The sequence below is a fragment of the Ixodes scapularis genome, unplaced genomic scaffold (genome assembly GCF_016920785.2).
Source record: "Ixodes scapularis isolate PalLabHiFi unplaced genomic scaffold, ASM1692078v2 PGA_scaffold7__128_contigs__length_106722199, whole genome shotgun sequence".
Taxonomy (NCBI): Eukaryota; Metazoa; Arthropoda; class Arachnida; order Ixodida; family Ixodidae; genus Ixodes; species Ixodes scapularis.
In genome coordinates, this window is record NW_024609882.1 from 36,254,498 (window position 1) to 36,275,769 (window position 21,272).

Sequence of the window (21,272 nt, forward strand, 5' to 3'; positions counted from 1 at the left end):
GAGAGCCCGCGCACACTCAAAATGGGAGAGGGGACGCGGGCCTGTACCTTCCACTGCATAGCCAAGAAAAGTTGTCGCGGAGTATAGTGTGGTGGAATGGATCTCGAGACTGAACTTGCATGCGGTACTTCACATCATTAATTTGTCTTATCTTAGAACAGTCCTCGCAGCAAGAACGGCTTAACAGAATGAGAACTCTCCGGGGAACGGATGCACACCAAGGGTACATCATCATCAGACCATAGTTACCAGTTTTAACTGAAAAAACGTGTGCGGGTGTCAAACATACAAAACCAAACACGAATTTCTATGAAATTCAGCCCAGGCAAATATTCTTCTCAAAAGCCCCCGCCCCCCCCCCCCCCCCCCCCCCCTCCTCCTTGCACATTTATCAGGCTTATTAACTAGCATCAAGCCAGTTGGTGTCGTTTCCAAATCTATGAAATTGACTGCCTTGAAGGACACAACAGTTGGCAAGCATTTGTTTCATTCAGGTCGGAGCTAGACTAGTTTTGAACTACAGTCGGTGTCAGATAAACCTTGTGAAGGAAGCAAAAGCAACTTGCCTTCGTCCAGCAAAATCACTTTGGTTGAAAACAATGGAATGTCAGTTATCTTGCATGGCAAAAGGCTAGCAAGAACTCGCTAACTTGGTGTTGGGACCGCTTCCTTTACAACCATTGCACTCACCGAGGGTCGGTATCGGATAAACCTTGTGAAAGAAGCCAGAGCAACCTGCCTTCGTCCAGCAAAATCACTTTGGTTGATAACAATAGAATGTTAATAATCTTCATGGTGAAAGGTTAGCACTTCAACCAGTGTTGGGACCGTTTCCTTTACAACCATTGCTGCATTAGTGTTCAAGTTTCTCTAAGTGGACACCAAAAAAAAAACAGTAACCAATTTTTCCAGCCGAAAATCTGCCTTCCAATCATTACCTCATCAGGGCCAGAGCCGTATATGTGGAGAGTCTGGCCAGTGGGTGTGGCGACGAAGGCGCTGGAGAGGAGAAAAAGGAAGGGTAGGAGAGCGCCGAAGGAGCGAGAAAGGGAGCAAAGAGAGGACAACTGCCTTTATGATGAAATGCTGTCGGCGCAGAGCACTGCTATGGGCTTCTCTCTCTTTTGCCTAAGTGTTCAAACATTGAGAAGCTTTACTCAGTTGCCCTTTAAGCCACCAAGAAACCACATTTTCTTGCCAGAGCCTGCCAAACCGAAATTCTGATGTCTATCCCATGGATTCTGCTACGAATTCTTCGGTCAAATGAATGAAAATGGCAGCCCTCCACGCTCAGCTGGGAGCAGTTCAGGCGCATGCGCTCATGCCTCTCGCTCCGTGCCACCCGTCGACTGGCCCAATCAAGAGAAGGCGTTACAGCGGCAAGATCAACTGGCCAAACTCTCCCCATATACAGCTCTGCAGAGCCATAGCAACTTGCCAGGTTCCACTGTAGTCGGCAGTCAACAGCAGCAGAGCAAACGTTCCTCACGCTTGTGATAGCATGTGCTAGTGACACCAATTTGAAATTCAGATTGTCACATCAGACGCGACAGCACACTGCATGTTCTGTGCACCATACTTCAGCAGAGCTGCAATCACCATCCCTGCACTATTCATTGGGAACACCTAGACGAAACCAATTTCCAAAGCCAACTACAGCATCCAATCAAACCACTAAAAAAAGAAAACCCGGAGTTATGAGGAACTCGACGGGCCATGATAACCACACCAAAACGCCAACAGTGATGGAGAAAAAAAAAATTTATTATTTGAACCCGACAAACTGTACAATCAAACTAGCGTTTTCTTCACAACAAACAAATGACAGCATGTACGTAAAAAAAAAAAAAAAAAAAAGAGCCTCTTGCAATACAAAAAATCAACGTAATGGCGCAGGGAGTTCGCTGGTGAACTGAAGACAAGATTCAATCTTGCGGGGTCAGCATGTGTGTGTGAAGAGGGGGCGAGAAAAACGCACATCCACTTTGTACATTCAAGTCCCAACTCATGTAAAAGGGCTGGGAATATCCCTTGTCAGTTTGTAAATGCACGTAGGATGGGGTGGGGTTGAAAACGGGGACAAGAAGGGAGTGGGGGACGGCCTGAAGGTGAATTCTGTCTCGCGGGCAGTTCTCTCGAGGAGGGACTGCGCTCATGCTGTGGCTGCTTCCGCCTCGGCCTCTTTCGCTGCTTCCTCCACTTTCTCCTCTACCTTCGCCTTCTTCTCAGGGGTGCCCTCCACTGGAGTGTCATCCAGTTTGTGCTTCTCAACTTTTTCGGGGGAGTCTTTCTTCTCTTCTGCTTCGGAAGCTGCATAAAGAGGGGAAAAAAAAAAAAAAAAAAAAGGCTCCGTTTTAACAGGTGAACGGCATTTAGTGTTCCTTGCCAGCATGTATGTCAGTTATGCTGTCTCGCCATAACTTCCCAAATGACAAAGGCAACAGCCCTGAAGAGCCTATCGACGTGACGAAGTTGGGCACATTATGTTCGCTTGTTAGTCATGGTGAAACAAACTGGGTGATTCAAGGAGCGGCCAGGCTCTTTAAATCAACCGCAAAATTTGGTTTCTTAACCTATCGCGCTACGATTTTGTGCAGCGTTGCCCAGACTGCTTTTTTTTTTTTTGTAAAATTTGCAAAGAGAACTTATCTGAGGGAAAAGTAAAGAAAGAAAAAGGCTTAGCTACTATGGAAACGCAGCGAAGCCATCGTTCTGGAAACGATATGGCGCCGCTTCACACGGAGACAAGAGATGGCGCAAGCGGTTGCAATGCCAACTGCCGCCAACGAACAAGCATGTCAGAGAGGGCCGGCGTCTTTCGCAGACAATTGGTTAAACTCAAAAGTGGCGCACAATCCGCAGGTGGAGAGTCGCAGAAACAGCAAAAAACCCCAAAAGCAAAGCACAAAAAAAAAAAAAAAAAAAAAAAAAAAAGCAGTCAAAATAGTTTGGCAAACCATTTTTTGAATTGATTACTTGTCCATCCAATGTTATTAGTAAGGATGATAAAATAATGCATTGGCAAGTGATATCAGAAAAGCTCGCTCGCTCTAAACGATGGTTTGCTGACGACACTGGTTCTCGGCGCTGTATGCTCGTTCACTAGTGGCAGTTGGCGTTGCGACCGCTTGCGTCATCTCATATCCAGTGCGAAGTGGCGCCATATTGTTTGAAGACCGGAGGCTTTACTGAGTTTCCATAGGAGCTAAGCCTTTTTCTTTCTTACCTTTTCCCTCAGGTAAGTTTGCTCTTTGCAAATTTTACAGAAAAAATGCACCATCTGTGGACAACGCTGCACAGTCGGAGCGCGGTAAATTAAGAAACCGATTTTGGCAGTCGATTTAAAGAGCCTGGCTGCTCCTTGAATCACCCAAGTAAGAAGCAAGTATGGAATCATTGCAACCTTCAATATGTATCAACAAGGCTCTCCACTCTAGGTTCCCGTCTTCCTACAAACAGCATCTAGCTCCCAAGCCTGATGCCGAAAAAGGAGAACTGTCTTGACAATTGTCTCGCTGCCTACACAGCTTTTCGGGAACAGGAGCCGACATTTCTCCCGCCAGACAATCTGCGAACTCCCATGACATATTACTTAGTCACAGCACGATGAAAGCCAGATTTACACGAAATAGTCATGCAAATGGCGGTCCGTGTCAACTGACAGCAATACTGTTGTAAATTCCATAAACCTGTTGGAAAATGAGGGTAAATCACTCACCACCATTGGTCTTGGGCGTCTCGTCCTTCTCCGCAGGCTCCTCTGCAGAGTCCTCCTTTTTTGCCTCCTTCTCCTCTTCGTCCTTCTTCACCTCCTCAGCCTTCTCCTTCACCTCCTCTTTGGCTTCCTGAAAGCGCAAAGAAAGGACACACAGGCTTAACACAAGAGAAGCACACCTGTGACCTCTGCAACCATACTAGTCGACAACAAGCTAAGAGTTGAGGAGAAGCTCCGCCCACCTCCTACCCCTTCAGCAGGGCAAACACTGAAGAGTGAGGGCACTGCTCCATAATAGCAAAGTTAATATATTTCTCCCTTAAGATGCAAGATACTTGTGCCAATTCAGGACCAGTTATTGTTGTAACATACATGCATTCATGGCATGTAAGCACTTTGCACAGCACGATATGCAAAACTCTTCGGTTGTTCCCTAGATCGACACGAATTGCCGATAGGGTCGGGCTTGGAACGCACGAGCAACGCTGACAACTCAAAAGACGTCTGAAGCGGCAGCAGCCAATCAGGGACGCTATATTTTTGCATGACACCCCGTAGCGGATGATAACTGAAGACTTGGTATTAGAAAGATAAGTGAGCATTCTCAAACATGTTTATGGCATGTAACCATAAATCTAAATAGTGAAAAAAAAAAAAAAAATCAAATGATGGCATCTCATAGTTGCGGCATCGTTGCTGGTTGTAATTGCCCCATCTGAAGCGGGCCATAGATGACGAAAGGCTCTATTTAATACTCTGGAAAGCCCATCTGTAAAATGTCCAGTCAAATAAAGACTCCCACTGCCAGGGAATTCCCACTAATCCACTATCACGGGTACTCAGCCTCAACTCTGCGTATGCCTTTTGGAGTGCTCTGGTTAGCCTTTGAACGAGTTCATTGAGAACAGCGTACAGCTACCACAACTGCTCCTTGAATGTGCTCTCATTATAACTACTTACATCACGCAAAAAAAAAAAAGAAAAAGACGAGTAAAATTCTAAGGTCACTTACCTCTTTGGCATCTGGCTTTTCCTTGACAGGAGACGCTTCAACATCCTTCTTCACCTCCTCAGCAACCACCTCGGCTTGCTCGGTGCTGATGAATCGCACAAACGAGCAATCCGTCAATTTGACACATTCTGATACAATGCAATTTCGCCACAAGCCCAAACAAGAGAAAACCAACGCGTCGGCAGCCGGTCTACTGACGCACGCTCCCGCGCTTCTATCTTTTTTTGTTTTCAAGTCAAAGCGAAGCTGCGAAGTCCGGCGCAAAAGCGAGAGCGCGCCGCACACGTCCAACAGAAAGAAAAAAAAACAACGTAAATCATGTTTTTCGCAACGCCTTTCCAAAATAAGCTGCCTCCGCCAGAGAAGCCGGCGCGAAAAATCAGCGCTACGAACACACAGGAAAAAAAAAAAAATAAACCTTAACCTTGCAGCCACGAAAGAGCCAATGGAAAGAGACGTAAGATGAAGTATGGAATGGCGGCCACGCATTTTTGTCAGACAACGCTGATGTTGGGAGACCCGACTTCCACCAATCGCGACACTTCGTTCCCCTCCAAACACGTTTTCTGTTCCTTTTTTCCGCTTCCGTTTCCAAAGACAAATCCACAAAGTCAAATCCAAAGACGACGGACACGCCGCACGCGCGCGCAATTCTACCGCGCATGCGCACGATGTGGGGGCGCCCCACTTGGCGCCAAAATCTGGCCGGGCGCTCGCTCTCACCGGGCCGCTAGGCTTAGCTGCGTCACGCCGAAAGGAAAAGCCACCGGAAGACCGCGTACGCGTTCTTGTTTCTGCCCCCGCCGCAAAGCGCTCACGTGGCGAGCGCTTCAAAACGTAAAACATACACGCAAAAAAAAAAAAATAACAACATAACAAACCTGTCTCGCTTAGAGAAAAATAGGTAAGGGAGAAGAGAACGAAAAAACGGCGCCGGTTTCGCCGAAACAATGGACGAGCGTTGCGACGGCGTTGAGACCAAACCGGTAAGTTGGGCCGTCGAGCAATCGAGCGGCAAAGATAACACGCGGAACCGCAGACGGTGAGCTAACAGATGCACTGCGCGTACCGTCTCGCTTTACCGGTAAATTTTTTAGTCGAAGGCCACACGACGTGCGTGTGCCGCCGGCTTCGCGGATTGGCCGGCGAAGCCGGTAGCCGGCACGACGCCGAAAATGGGTCAAAATCGCCGCCGTTGATCGTGCGTCGCACAACCCGACTACAGCGTCGATTTTAGACTCGTTTCGACGCGCAAAAAAGTGCCGTAAAGTCGAGCGCATGTCGCCAAACCAACAAAGCACTTTGTCCCGGCGTTAGGCCTAGCTCGAGATCGCCGGTAGCACTGCGCAATCGGTCGCGAATACGTAGCTTTTACTTCGCGATGCTGGGCAGGTAGCGCGCGGAGAGTTGGAGGTACGACTTACCTGGGCCTTGAGCGTGTGGCGGGCATTGTGAAGCGATTTGTTTTGTTCGAAATAAATTAACCTAAGCGGCGCAAGAACCCAAAACTGAGGGAAGCCAAGCGACAACCACGCACGAACGAGCAGTGCAAGACTTGTGCCGCTCAAAATGGCGGAACAAAGCTTTTATATGAAGTATCACGTGACTGAAAGTAGCCATTCAAAGTCGACCCGGCGAGCTTGGTTGACCAATCGCCGATCGGTAGGCTTCGCGCCAAACACTTTCCTATGAATTACAAGCTTCCTACGGGCTGCTGCGGTGAGAGTGGAAAGGTGGAAACGTGCGCGCGCGCCGTTCCGCCGGTTCCGCCGTTCTCTCTTTCGAACGTGTGTCCTCCTTCATCGCTTTTTTTTCTTTTCTTCTCTACCTCTCGCCTTCTCTCTTCTTTCTTAATACTCCTCTTTTCTTCTTCCTCTCCAGGTCTTGTTTTTTTTTTCCTCTTTCGTTTGCAGTGTTTTCTTTTTTTTTGCTCTGTAAGTTTCGTTTCTCCTTTTGCTTTTTCTTTTTTTTTCGGCGCGCGGGCTAGCGAGGGGTTGTGAGGGCTACGGAACATCTGCCGTTGCTTTCTTCCATTACGAAACTGGTTGAGTTCCTCCTGGAACAATCGCCACCACGTGGTTACTTGTAGTATGCTTCGAGATCACCACTATTCGAGTCATGAGACAGAATAATCGCGTCTTTTCTGTTCCTACTTTGCGTTTTTACGTGCGTCTACTTTGTGCTTGTCAGACTCGAGCCTTTTCGTCGATAACGGCGTTCTTTGATAAAGAATTCCCGGTTTAGTCGCTAACGAGAATGTACTATGTTCAACGAAGATAATATTTCTAACCTCCTTTACTGAGACGATCAAAAGGTTATAGGTAACCCACTTTTTTTTTCCTTTTGCGCACGCGGTTGAATGTTAGATTTACAAAAAAAAAATAATTCGCTCGCGATTTGGATAGTATAGGTTTCTAGTGTCCACTAAGATGCAGTACAGTTACAGATAGGACTCTGCATACAATGTTCCTCAACGTGATGTAAAAATGCATGGATAGTTATCATAATAGGTTAGTTTATGTAGTTTGTGCCTAACCTGAGCGTTAGTTTCGGTTTGTAGATTATTTTTTATCATCAGCTTGCTTTTTCACGAACCCTGCTTGCATAATGTTTTACAAAAAAAAAAAAAAAAATGCCTTGCTCGCGAGCAGCATTTACGTTTTCGAACACCGGAAACACTTAAAAGTGCCGTGAAGAAAAGGTAATTTGCTTTATGTTCGTTAATCTGCCCGACCGACTACCATCTACGTGAAACCGGTGAAATTCTTTGCAACGATTTGAACCCATATCTATGAATAGTGAGGTCATATGATTTTTATTATTTTTTTTTAACTCACACTAAAATTGAGACTGGTAGAAACAGATATTAAAATGTGCTCTGAGCTGAGCTCCTTTCACGACTTCTTTCCGGTGGGGTTAAAAGTAGGGCAAGCTGGGACCCCGAATTTTCGGAGAATTCCAATTCGAACTCAAAGGCCAATAAACGCATACAGAAAAGGAAATCTTTGCACTGTTTTTTTATATGCTCTGATTTCTTATTGTTCGACGAGCGGTGGTTCGACGACATCTTTTTTCTCCCTCGCCCGCCAACCCTGTGCCACCCGTAGGGTGCATTGAACCCTGAGGGGGACACGGCGTTTTGCGGCGTGTGTGTTGTTGACTCCGGCAGAAATGCTATGATTGGGTCGGAACCATGTCCACAGCGCCACGTTTAAGCTGCCTCATCGTCTTAAGCGGATCCAAAGATGGTAAGTTCAATTCCAGATCGTTGCTTATGATTCCAAAGACAGGCCCTCCAAAGCTGTCTGCTGCTGGCAGACGACGGTAAACAGGCGCTTGACGCTGCGGAAGAACCTTCGCTAGGCCTAAGTTCCCAGACAACTGAACGTTCTTTAGGTTGCTAAACCGTCGACTTATTCTTTTTTTTAAATCACGACATTTGCAGAGCTTGAAAGCACACATTTTTTTTATGCCTGCGAAGGAACTTCAGGACGTGGCGACAGTATTGATCGCGGAAATGCGTCTTATCGCCGGTGGATCCCCGATCTACTCCTCTCGGTCCTCGGCTTGCTGTTTTGTTGACGGACGATTTCAGATTTGTGTTATATAAGTTGATTTTCGTTTTCCCCGCTATTCATGCCTTAACTTCTGCCTGTAGTGAAGTCGTGATTTAAGGAGAAGTTTTAAAGTGCCGCGGAGCTGTTTACGCAGATCATTGCCGAGCTTTAAAGGGGGCGTGTGGATCAAATGGCAAGAGGGTAGGCTAGCTGAAATTAGACTAGGGCCTAACACAAGTAGACAGTTATCAAACACGGTTTACTTGGTTTATTGCAGACAGGCAATATATAATGGTAAGACTTGTTGCCAAGCTGGGATATTCCGCAGGTTCTGCGTTATTTCAAAACTGGGGCAGTTCATTTCCGTGTGCAAAATCGAAAAAAACAAACAAAAAAAAAACACAAGATTAATTGGTATTTTGTTTGCGCTGCGTTTTAGCGCTTAGAGCGAATCGATCGTCCCAACAAGGATTCAGATTTTTATGTAGAACACACGTTTTGGGCTATAAAGTGATTTATTTATTTTCTGGCAGCGTGATAAAAACTTACTTTCAAGCTGGCGTCAAGATAAAAATAAGTATAAAATTATAAGTTACCAAACAACTAGCCCTTGGAGTCATTTAATATCATGCATGCAAAGAAACAAGCAGCTTTTCTAACTTGTACACAGGTCTTGTTTGTCATGCGCCAGCTAGACCACACTCCCAATCTATGTCCAGTTAAAAAAAAAAAAAATATTTATTTATTTATTGATACTGCAATCCCTGAAAGGGATTTTAGCAGGTGGGTATAGACTTGATTGACAAGACGTGCAGGCATACAAAATAGCAAACAAGTCGCAGAAACAAAAGAACAAATATTTTTCAGAGGGACAAAACTAATTTAGAAGGGATTCAAATATATGCTATAATTTGTCGATGCATCCATTTAGAAGGCTGCCCCTACAACTCACACCGGCACCACAGTAACTGCCTGATGTTTTGCCTCACAACGACCCACATCCTATAATCACCCGAACAGCATCTGCAAAGTTGTAATTGTAGTTGCAGCGTTGCAAAGCAGTTGTTTCATGGCAGAGTGCCAGCCCACGGGTCCCCGGTCGGTGGGTTTGAATCCTGGCTTCCTGCCTGAAATCTGACTGAGTTGGAGCCATATTTTAGATTTCAGGAGTGCTAAATTAGTTAGTTCGACGTGAGCATGTTGGTGAAGTTAAATGAAAACAGAAAGAATAAACATAGGGACGGACAGAACAGCACCTCTTTCGACTTTCAACACAAATAGGTTTATTAGGTACCGGCAACCGGCCCAAGAGACCCAGAGACGGAAGGGGGGAGGGCAAAAAGCGGGAACATGGAAAGGTGACACAGACAGGAAAATTACTCATGGGGAAGAAGAAAGGCCAGGAGAGAAGCCGCTTGAAACGACATCACCGGACGGACGACGTAGGCCCGTGGGGTTTTTGTCAAGGCCATCAACTGTGGGTGAAGGTAGGCCGCGTCCTTCGTGGAAAGAGAAAGAGAGGGCGCCGAGACATTTCGGGATGTGTGCATTATCGCGTAGGACTCAATTATCTCTCGGCCGTAGCGACCTCGGTTAGAACCTAGGATTCTTGCCGAAGAGAATCCAGGGCGACATGAGGAGCAGATCCTATTGTGGACGGCAATCGGGTGTTGTGACTCCCTCCCATCGACCTCAATTTCATGTTCGCGTAACCTGTCGTTAACGCAGCGCCCTGTCTGGTCGATATACTCCGCGCCGCAAGACAAAGGTATGGAAGAGGAGAGAAGGCTATTTACAATGCCCGACTTTACATTTTTTGAGTGGTGGCTCGCGAAGGGGAGTACCGGCTTCGGGGATCGCTGCTGGAAGCTCCAGCAAAGGCTGCTTGGTGTTGGTTGTAGGCGTAAATCAAGGAACTGCAAGCCATCCGCAGCAGGCTCCTTCTTGAAGATAAGGCCCCGGGAGTGGCGTGAGAACACTTGCTCGATGGAAGCAGGAGAAGCGTTCCAATCGTGAAGCAGGAGGTAATCGTCGACGTATCGGAAGATCTTGGTTTTCAGAGTCGCGACACTGAGCTTCCTCTTCACCGCCACGTCCACAGCTGACAAGTATATTTCACTGAGAACTGGAGCCAGGCAGGATCCTATGCAGACGCCTGATTTTTATTTAAATTAGTTGTCAGTTCTTTTCTCGCTGAGGTGTTTCAGTTGCCCATAGGTGAACTGATGTTTCAATACCCTGAGCAAAATTACACTTTTGATATAGCTAAGACAACCTGTAAATGTAGCTTTGATCATCTTTGCAGAGAATGCTGTGAATCTAATGCCTAATGGTTTTTAACTATACTGACTGTGGGACCTCTTTGGCTTGTAATATGCAATATCAAAGAGGAACCTTCAGTCATTGTCAAAGATGAAACTCATTAAGCAAGGCAATCATTTTTTCCCTTTAAAGTGGTGTGGCAACAGATGTTTTTGCTCCAAGAGCATCGGTGGCTGCTACCAAAGGTCAAAGGCCACTTCCATCACTGTAATAAGCTCCCATTCTCCAGTTTTTCATATATTTATCTCTGAAGTTTAGGGTGGCCGCTTGCTCTGTATTTTTAGTAATCCTAGTTATGCCCCTAAAGGGCGTCGACTTGAAACTCCACTCACATGCAGTTTTGCACTTCCTAAACCAACCTCGGGTCCAAGTGCACCTCAACTGGAGGAAATACTCCACTGTTTCCTCGAGAATCTCTAGTCTGGGATGCAAAACATATGCACCACAGAACAAAGAAGCAATGGGTGCCTACCTAAAAGAAAGCATGTCAGAAAAAAAGAAGCAGTGCAATCTGCATCATAAGTGAGCTGCCTCGGTGGCTCCGAGGCGAGAGCGCCAAACTACGGATCCTTATGTGGTGGGTTCGAATCCCGGCCGAGGTGCCCGCAATCTGACGGAGGCTTATTGCGGAGAAGGCACCGTGGTAACCGAGCTTTCGGTTGCACGTCAAAAGAACCCCCGGGTGGTTGAAATCAATCCTCAGTCCTCTGCTGGGGCGTGCCAGATGCCCGTCGTTGGTTTGGCACGTAAAACCCCCAACTTTGATTGCATCATAAGTGAACATTGTTTCTGAACTGAATGCAAGTGGTGTTCGTATTTGTCCTTTGCAGTTTTATTCTTTCAAATGTAAGTAATCTTGTGCCACTTTCGTTCATGCCATCTCTTAGGGAACTCTGCCCCGTCCTTCATCCAGACGTTCACGTTGCTGCACAGCACATTCACGGTGCAAATAGCGACCCCGGGGGTAAGCATTTTGGTTGCAAGTGGACAAACTCTCTACTTGAACCCTTTCGCAGACTTTTTGTTTTGGGGTTTGAAAGCAGTAAGCATATATGGCTTGAGATTATGCCTCGAGATTGAAACAATAATTGTTTTGAAGCAAATGGCTACCAAAAATGACGAGCACAGCTGAGTTTGCAGCAGGCTTGATTATCTTGTGAAACAAATACTATGTGTCAATCTAGGAAGCGGTTAAATACATAGCTGCTGCTCATCTTAAGATCTCTTTCTTGAGTAGCATGTGCATCCTGCTCTCTGTTTTGGCATAACTTGACAAAGCACGAAACCCACGGCCCCACCAAGTTGATTGGAGCACCGTCGAAGCGAATTCCTCCCATGGAAAGAAGCTGCATGCTTTGGTATGTTGCTAAATTGGCTCACAGAGATTGTAGCTTTTTCTCTTTGCCAATTAAGTTATGCTGAAAGGCGGTGTAGCTATTTGATTGTGTCTACAGAGAAGCAGATGCCTGCTTTGCCTTTTGCAAGTCTGTACCTAAAACAACCTTCAAGTAGTGTATACTCCGTTCACCCTTCAGTTGAGACTATAAGCTCCGCCTTCAGCGTGAGCTCACTGGCTTCCGCAGTGCTTTGGTTGTACATGCCTACGTGTTCATACTTGTGTTAGCAAGGGCAGAAAGCTCACGCTGAAGGCAGAGCTTCTAGTCTCAGCTTAAACGTAAATGCAAAGAAAAAAAAGGTGTATTTTTAAACAGCCTAATTGGAACAACGATGTCACAAAACAATCTTTCCGCAAACAAAGAAATTTTTTACAGCAATATTTATTGCGCGAGTCTGATTTTAGTTTGCGGCTATTTCGTCCGTTTTAAATCGCGCACCACAAAGTTGGTATTATACGTCATGGAGTGGCTGTTATACATCACGGAGTGACGTATTACAGCCACTCCGCGTGCGTCGAAAGAGCGGGAGTTTTAAATGTAGAGAGGTTGTGACTCTTTAAATGTCAGCACTTGCACAATTAGAATTTTATGCTTATGTGAAAATACTTTTTTTCAATGTAGAGAGAAGTCCATATACGTTTAAAGGAACATGTGGAACTATACCTGCCGTCATTCAGAGATAAAAATCCTGCCGGTTCGTTTCGTTTATGCCGAGCTTCGTACAGATGTAGAACCAGAGCAATATGTTCCGAGAATTCCACAAGAAGTTTTTACACTTTCACAGGTGTCATGAGCACCGAAGGTACCAACCATGCTTGCACTACAACTTTTAAGATGAGACAACTTCACAAACAAAAAGTCTGGGCTCAAACTAGCTGGTGATGGTTGAACATATTTTAAAACGAAATTCCGAGACTGGTAAAAAAAAGAAAAGAAGGACGACCCAAGACACAAAGTCTGAATAGCGTCTCAGTTTGAGACTTTGTGTGTTGTGTTGTCCTTCGTTTCTTTCTCAATCTTTGGGGTTTTCTTCTTAAAATGAAGAAAGGCCAGTTGATTGACAAAGTTGAGGTGGGGAATTTTATTTTGTGTCTGTATTTCTTCTACCAGGGTCGACCTCTGGAGTTTATCAACCAGGATGAGCAGAGTCGGCGATGGCTCAACGACTTCCGCATGAAGGTCTTTGCCATTCCCATCGGTCTACAGACAGTTGACCGTAAGCACTCCTTTTCTAGCCTAGACTGTCACTCTGCTGCAAAGTTTCGAGAGTCTTTAGCATGCTGCACTTGCTCTGCACTCTGAATGATGAGTGCACAGCCTGGCATTGTGGATTACAAAATGATGGTGTTTTTCTGTATTATCAGGAAATGTGCAAACATGTTTGTAGAATTATACTATTTTGATGAATCGATGGAAGGGACGAGGTATGAATATTCTATAAACAGCAGTGGCGTAGCCAGCAATTATTTGGGAAGGGGGGGGGGGGGGGGGGGGCTTTGTTTAATTTTCTGGTGTAGTAGTCAATGTACTGTACAATTCCCCCCCTCCCCCGGCTGGCTGGAACAATTTGGTAGTCGTTCAATATTTGTCTTTTTCTTGTCTTTCTTGTCTAATAAAAAAAAAAGTTATGATGTTGGGGGTAGGTGTTTTGCCCCCCAAACCACCTCCCTGCTTTTTTCGCCCTGAAGATAAACAACCTGTTCTCTGTTTGATAAGGAAGCTTCCAACTAATTTACAATGTGACTATTCTTTAGAATGTGACTAAATTTATGTAGTAACTTCGAATGTGATACGCGATCAAAGGCTTTCGCCAAATCTAAAAACACAACATCGGTTTGTCCCCCTTTATCTACATTTCTGCTGAGATCGTGAAAAACCTCAATCAGTTGCGTAGTGGTAGAACAACCCTGTCTAAAACCATACTGATACTGTTTCACTGCTCTCATTTTGTTTGCTTCTTGTTCTTCATTTCAGTCTAGCCCCTCCCGTCTAGGCTATTTTTCACCGATTTTGATTTCCTACTTAGAGTGCGTACAAGCACAGATCCCTCAATGGGACAAAAATACCGACCTGCTACGCCGAATCCTGTTAGAAAATAAGTGCCCAAATCAAGAAACACCAGCGATAACTTATCTTTTTCTGTGGCTACATTCATTCACATCTTGAACTGGTTGCAGCCAACCGCTACTCCTGCTTGATACTGCCCCACTCCCCTGGAGCTGTGCACGATCTGTGTGAAAACAAGGACCTGGCTCACATCCTCAAGCACTTCATCCAAGAAAAGAGTGAGTGCCCCTGTTTCTTTTCCACGGTTATACATCCCATTCCTTGCTGCGAAACATTTGGCCCGGAACGAATGCACGCTGTGCTCTTTTGTGTCCGTGTTTCCTCAGCATGCACCCCTTTGGTATGGATTTATCTTTGGCTTGGTCTACCCTCGGTCAAGTATGTTGTCAACCATGACCGACATTTTTTAGGTAGCTTTCTGAAAGTATAAAGATGCCAGCCGATAAGAATTGTCTGGCCTTTGCCCTCTTATTCTCGTAGGAATGTTTTGAACCTCTTGTTGCGATGTGTTTTGTATGTTGCTTGTGGATGGTCTAGGTTTCACTGCCCATTGAGTTCCGTTTGCCTGCCGCAGCGTCAAGAGCATGAATGAGGCTCTGTGATCCTGAAGAATGTTAGTGTAACTAAAGATTACAAATGCACAATGAAACAGCTCTGAAAGAAAGCCAAAAAGCTTGCAATATAAGAATCATAATTTTGTTTTTAGATCCTTCGACAGGGAAGGCTTAGTATAATCCGCTTTTAAGGTAAATCTAGCCCTCTTTCCCCCTTTTCCACTAATGGCAGCACCCCATCAAATCTGAAAGCCGGGGAAACCTAGGCCAGGTAATGCTGGATGTAGGCCTCATGATCTACAATTTAATATTACTTTGATCACTGCCAGCACAGTTCCAGCTACACTGTAGCTGGAACTGTGGTGGCAGTGATCAAATTGCATTGTTGTTTTGATTTTGAACCTGCCTTTGTGAAGAAAAGGCAGGTCCTGATTTTGAACACCGGCCTTTGTTAAGAAAAGGCAGGTTGTAATATTGAACCTGCCTTTGTGAAGAAAATGCAGGTGCTAATTTTGAACCTGCCTTTGTGAAGAAAAGGCAGGTTGTATTTTTAAACCTGCCTTTGTGAAGAAAAGGGCAGGTCCTAATTATGAACCTGTCTTTGTGAAGAAAAGGCAGGTCCTTTTTTTTGTTTTTAATTTAATTACCTCTAAAGGCCCTTGGGGGCATTACATAGAAAGGGGGGGGTACATAGAATATCATCATAGTCACACAGTGTTATTGTATGAAATATAAAAGTAAACGTAATCACGCTAACAGAGCTCAATAACACGTAATATGGTATACGGTTACGCAAACCAGCGTGTAGTAGTAAGTTCTAAGTCATTCAAAAGTAAAACAAATGTGTCAGTGCTACCAAAAAAGAGGGTACATAGAGAACCTTATATCAAAGACTTACTCAGCAATGTTGAAATTGACAAGTGGAAATATAAAAGCACCAATTGTACATGTGCTACTTATAAAAGAAAAAAATTTTCAGCCTTTCCACTTTGTGAAGAGGGAAGACCAGCGAAGCTGTACGCTCGTCCCATGTGTTTCTTCTTCATCCTCGTCTGTTTTGCGCGCTGTTTCCTACGATAAATTCCCACCAACTCGGCCAACTATCCATTCTTCTATGATACCGTATTTACTTGAGTAATAGTCACATTATTTATGAACAAGGCCCTTGCGTCTGCTCTTCCGCTGAACACTTATACAGTCAATCATCGCGTTGCGCAAAAATAACATAGCGAATAACTAGGTCGAGGGCACGATTCCGCATACAAATGCAATCTTCACAGATGGTATCTTCGCGCGAAGACGTTATCTCCGTCCTGTAAACCGCTGAAATCATGCTGCCGATCGCAGTGATTGTCAAGCCGCATGCTCCGCGGAAAAGCGAACCCTCAAGTTGTTTGCCTAAACAGTGCAGCTATTACTCGAGTAAATACGGTAGCTGGAAAGGTTTCCGCTGTTGCTCATAGATGGCGGTAGCTGTCTAGAGTTGTGTAGATTTGTGGCAACATCTGTTTGGTGCCGGACATGAAACTGGGGAAACTAGCCCTTAATAGCTCCGCTGTAAAAACAAAATAGATGTCATGATAAAGAGACACGTAACAATGAAACAAACATGTCATGGTTTGTTGTCTGTGCGGTTTCACTTGCCAACTCATTCTAGTCGATTATGGCCTACAGAAACGGTAAAAATTTATACAAGTTAGTTTTTGCGATGGGAATTTTTGTTAGGGTGATCATGACGAGAAAAGATGCAGGGGAGTGGGATGACGTTAGTATCGCAAAATTTAGTTGAAGAGCGAGAGAGCTTATGAAAATGCAATGGCCTAGCAAGATCTCTTCTCTGCTAAAGTGTTTGTTGGCCATTTGAGGTTTTAAGTTGTGCAACGCTTACAGGTGTGTATTGTTTTCGTATAAATTGAGTTGCCCTGTTTTGAAGAGATTCTAGCCTGTCATTTAAATACTTTCGATGCGGGTTCCGAATTATAGATGCATACTCCAACTTTGGCCTAATCAGAGCAGTGTATGCTATTTGTTTTGCTTCTATTGTTGCCGTGTACAAATGTCTTCTCATAAATCCTAAAGATTGAAATGCTCTTTTAAGAATGTAGTCTATGTGACTATTTCATGAAATATTTGTCTTAGGTGAACACCCAGATATTTAAATGACTTTAATTTATCTAATTTTGAATCTATGGGGGTGTAGTCATGATGTAAAATGGAAGAACGGTTTGCAAATGTCATTGTTTTCGACTTTTCTATATTTATTTGCATTTTCCATGTTTCACACCGTAGCATTATGCTATCCAAGTCTTTTTGAAGGGCAATGCAATCTAGTTGATTAGATATGTGACGGTATACCACACAGTCATCTGTAAACAGTCAAGTTTTTACGAAAGATTGTTAGGGAGGTCATTTATATAAACTAAAACTAATTTTGAACCTGCCTTTTCTTCACAAAGGCAGGTTCTAATTTTGAGCAGTCCTTTGCGACAAGGGTACGGAGTATGACCACGTCTTGTCGTTGACGGATCCCTCAGAACCCATCTGTGCCATCGGAATGGGAGTGGCGGGCCTCTTCGCAGCTGTGGACGACGGCGACATCTGGAGTTTTCGAAGATGCACCCTCACTGCTGTGAGTGTGTTCGTGCACTACTTCCTAATGGCATCAACGGTCAACTACCTTCGACCGTGACCTTTTTGGTGTGGAATGGGGGTTGTCGCGAGCAAAGTGTCTCAAAGGCGGAGAAAGTTTTTGTTTTACCAGTGTTAACCTCTTACGGTATCTCACTTTCTGTGCACATCGGCAGGTCTCTGTTTTTGAGTTGGCGAGGAGCCCCGACTTCGCGAACCTTCCCGTTATCCCCGAGGACGTCATCAAGGACCGTGGAGCACTTTACAGCTGTGAGTCTCTGCTTGTGACAACCTTCCATTTGGTCTTGCAACTTTGCTCTAAAAAAATTATTCTACTTGTATCAAAGACAGCTTTTGACGTGTGAGGCATAGCCTCATAGCATGGAGAACGTCCACCTCGGACAGCATCATCTAAGGATGTTGTTTTTCCACCATGATTATGTTTATCATACTTATGAAGAGGCTTTTTCGTGTGGTGCAGTTTATTCTATGGTCACTGCCATCATCTTCTTTTCTCAACTCTAACGATAATAATGATGCCCATGTGGTTTTACGAAAAACCAAACTGTGTGAAACGGTCAAATGTCTTTAGAAAACCGAGATATTCAGAAATTTACCTTTTTCTTTGGTTCTGACCTCATGAGGACACTTCATACGTTTATAACTTGCTTGATCTGTGTTCGGGCTGGGATTATGTTTCTATCGGGGTTGAAGTCTTCAAAGATGCCATCATACAACCTCTAATGAAAATGGACAAGAGCATTCTATCCTTTTTTTCTAATCATTGTTTGTGACATTACGGGATAACCGAAAGACGTTATCACTGCTTTAAACAGCTGTCAAAATTTCGTTTCTATGAAGGTACCATTCCGACGATAGGGACATGCGCCCATGTCACGATAAGCGCCCACTACTTATTTTTTAAACATTTCAGGCGTAGGCAAAGGACATACGAAGCACTCACCCACGCAAACCTCTGAGCTCACCGAACTAACCGAAGTGCTCTTCCGTGTCAGTTGCCTCTACAAGAAGCTGGCGCGAAGCGTTAAAGCTTGATGCGCCGGCACAAAGTAAGCTTAACGAGAGCGACACGGCTACTTTAAAAATTATTATAGTATCCCGAGAGATTCCCTGCTCCCGAAAGATAACCCACCCCCTATTTTCGACTTGATTTGCTTCTTCTTTTCTTTTAAACACAGAAAGATAGCTCATTTTTTGTAATTGTAGTGTTCGGATCAATGATGTCCTCGGCATAAATGCAGCTAGTTAGCTATGGCGGAATATAAGCGAACATTGCCGACTGGGAAGTACAGTCCATCTTTGATTCGTTTCCCCTCATTGCGATAACAAGTTTGGAAAAAACAAATAACCTAAAAATAGCATTTTTTTTTTTTTCGTTTGTTGATTGCACATTGAAGGTTAGCCTACTCTTGATCTTCTCTCGATTTTGGTGGGCCATCTCTTGGGATATTACGGTGAGCATTCCGCCAGACCCCTTTGCGGCTTCCATACCAATCGGTCAAGCCACACAAGGGCCCACTCTACCATGTGCCACTCTTGCTTTTCTGCTCTCGGACCTAATAACTGCCTGTCCTAATTTTTTCACGGTTGTCTCAAACTTTCGCGTGGGCACACGCTCAATATCTTATGGTATTGCTAACAGTACACATACTCACACTACGCCGGTTTTGTTTTCTGAAGCGAGCGACCCGGACGAGGTGCACGTGGTGGTAGACCGGCACCTGGTGACCGGCCAGAATGAGCAGTCCACCCTCACCGCCGTGCAGAACCTGGTGCTGCTCTGCAACCAGAAGCAGGGTGGCGCAGTCCGCAAGGACAGGCACCAGTGAGCGTTGCCCGCCCCGCCACTGCCGCAGCAACTATTCAGAAAAAAGCGTGTGCCACCCCCTCTCTCCATGCAGGTAGGAAGCTTCTGAAGGAGACATGAGGCCACCAGAGATGAAGCCAGAAGTGGGGGGGGGGGACACGCCTGCAACGATGGCCAAAACCAAGAGATGCTATTGTACGAAAAGGAGAGCTGCCTTGGCGCCAACAGCTATTTTGGTTGGCGTCAAGTCAGCTCTCCTTTTCGTCCAATAGCGTCTCTTGGTTTTTGTCATCGTTGGGGGCGTGTCCTTCCACACTTCTGGCTTCACCTCCGGTGGCGTCATGTCTCCTCCAGAAGCTTCCTACCTCCATGCCTTTCTCTCTCCCTCTCTAGATGTCACTTTCTCGCCTTCCTCTACTACCAATGCCCCTCCTTCACCCCAGTTTTCTCTTTTCCCTGCCTTCTCTTCCTCTTCATTTGTACATGCAAAGTGCGCTAATATATTTTTTACAACCTCGCTTCTTTTTGTGTGTCTTGCCTTGTCTCTGTGTAATCTTTTAGTGCTCAAGTTGTTTCCCCACCATCAGTGACAATGTACCAACTACGAGCTCAGCACAAACTGGTAATGCACATCCAGCCATGTTTTTTTAATGTAGTTCGGCGTTCCTCATTCGGTGGGCGGTGGTCGCTGGTTGTCTCAGCGGATGCAAAGCCGCTAAGTCAACTATACTCTGTAGTATCGACACTTGGGCCACCTTGGGGCTTCAAATCATTGTTGCTGGTCATCCGAAGCTTTGTCCAAAGTCTCGGGAAATGCGACAAAGCAAGACGACATCGCCTCAGCTTCCCCAGACCGTACCTAACAGTCGGGAAGTAGAATTTCTTCGTCGGAACAATCGCCAATTGCGTCTGCTGGGTACTAGGCACCAAAATGGCGGCTGCCAAAACAAAACTGGGAAATGGAGTGCCAATACCACGAGCTTAGCGTACTCTGTGCTCTTGGTAGATCGTTATTGTAACCCGGGTTCAAACAGGAAGACGACTGCATGGCTTTATTTTGTCGCTCGTGAAAGGCCGTAAACATGTTTGTGTTTGCGGGTTCTGAAAATATTCCAAACTGCGGCTTTTCGGCGAATCGAAAGGACCGAATTTTCAATTCCAGGCAAGTGGGCCCGTGGTCCAGCTTAGTTAGTCAACATGGGAAATTTATTTGCATGTTAAATGTTTACTGATTTCTTTTTAAATTGATTTGCCACAAATGTTAGTCATCTGCAGTAGCTACAGCTTCGAACAAATCTTCTATGAAAGTGGGCGAAATTATCTGGGTCGCACCTAAGCACGCGCGTGCAAAAGTAATCGCCGCACTCAATAAGTTAAACTACAAGTTGCTGGCTGGTTTCTTTTGTTGAAACAGTTTAACTTATTTCACTTATCTGAGCTTAAAATCAGGGCTGTAATTTTACCCCTTCGTGATAATTGCTGCAATGATTACAGTCCGTTGAGGTGTTTATGATAGTGGAGGGTCAGATACACAATTGTTGTTTCTGGCCTAACACACTCATTATTTCAACATTCCTACTTTCTGAGCATATTAATCTGGTCACCAACTTATTTACCTCCAAAAAAATAAGTTTTCTAATGGAGTTACTTTATTCAACCTTTATCAAATTGCGTCAAAATGTTTCCAAGAAAAATTTAGATTTTCTTTCTATTAATAAACCTACCAGGAGAAACTAAGCGTGCTACAAATTTACAACTTTTTTTTTGCTTAGCTAGATTGGGAGTAGTTAGTATCAATATAGACTCGCTATCTCGGTAATTTAGTTTGCAATAAATTTTTTTAGAGAGTGCATTTACTTTGTTTAGTCTGTCCTACGTAATCTGACCTCTGGGAGAGTGAAATGACTCAGCCTAGTGTATGTGGGGTCGTGCATTAATGGTGCATAGAAAAAAAAGCACATATTCACGTCATCTGTGGCGCTCGAGGTCAATCGGAAATTGCATACATTGGAAGGCGAGCTCAGCTCATCTTCAATAATGTCGATTTTGACAAGTGTTTAGTGATATTTACCAGTATCAACTCAGTTTTTGAACGTGTTTGCACGAGCAGTCGGCAGCATCCCAAAGATACTACACGGGGTGGGTCAAAGGGATGAACCCCAGTCTAAATAAGTTTTAAAAATCGGTTTCAC

At 44.9% G+C, this 21,272-nt stretch overlaps 2 protein-coding genes across 2 annotated transcripts; one reads left to right on the forward strand and one right to left on the reverse strand.

Moving 5' to 3' along the window:
• Nucleotides 1-1,743: 1,743 nt before the first annotated feature.
• LOC8028532 (neurofilament heavy polypeptide) lies at nucleotides 1,744-6,314 on the reverse strand. Its single transcript, XM_029988220.4, has 4 exons — nucleotides 6,152-6,314; nucleotides 4,728-4,812; nucleotides 3,719-3,845; nucleotides 1,744-2,310 (listed from the first exon to the last, which is right to left on the reverse strand). Exons 1-4 carry the CDS (start codon nucleotides 6,175-6,177, stop codon nucleotides 2,153-2,155), a joined length of 396 nt encoding a protein of 131 aa, XP_029844080.3. The 5' UTR covers nucleotides 6,178-6,314; the 3' UTR covers nucleotides 1,744-2,152.
• A 1,521-nt stretch (nucleotides 6,315-7,835) lies between these two features.
• On the forward strand, nucleotides 7,836-19,598 carry LOC115320911 (glutamine amidotransferase-like class 1 domain-containing protein 1). The gene is made up of 7 exons (XM_029981149.4): nucleotides 7,836-7,975; nucleotides 11,494-11,570; nucleotides 13,114-13,219; nucleotides 14,181-14,288; nucleotides 17,159-17,253; nucleotides 17,429-17,522; nucleotides 18,954-19,598. The coding sequence occupies exons 1-7, from the start codon at nucleotides 7,921-7,923 to the stop codon at nucleotides 19,100-19,102; spliced, it is 684 nt and encodes a 227-aa protein (XP_029837009.1). The 5' UTR covers nucleotides 7,836-7,920; the 3' UTR covers nucleotides 19,103-19,598.
• Nucleotides 19,599-21,272: the final 1,674 nt, after the last annotated feature.

What these genes read in the sequence shown, in the direction of transcription:
- LOC8028532 (XM_029988220.4), bottom strand. Translation starts at nt 6,177, where the DNA reads ATGCCCGCCACACGCTCAAGGCCCAG. An exon ending in GCCACACGCTCAAGGCCCAG is followed by an intron (nt 4,813 to 6,151) that starts GTAAGTCGTACC and finishes GCGATTCATCAG; the next exon opens with CACCGAGCAAGCCGAGGTGG. An exon ending in AAAAGCCAGATGCCAAAGAG is followed by an intron (nt 3,846 to 4,727) that starts GTAAGTGACCTT and finishes TTGCGCTTTCAG; the next exon opens with GAAGCCAAAGAGGAGGTGAA.
- LOC115320911 (XM_029981149.4), top strand. Translation starts at nt 7,921, where the DNA reads ATGTCCACAGCGCCACGTTTAAGCTGCCTCATCGTCTTAAGCGGATCC. An exon ending in TGCAAATAGCGACCCCGGGG is followed by an intron (nt 11,571 to 13,113) that starts GTAAGCATTTTG and finishes TTCTTCTACCAG; the next exon opens with GGTCGACCTCTGGAGTTTAT. An exon ending in CGGTCTACAGACAGTTGACC is followed by an intron (nt 13,220 to 14,180) that starts GTAAGCACTCCT and finishes AACTGGTTGCAG; the next exon opens with CCAACCGCTACTCCTGCTTG.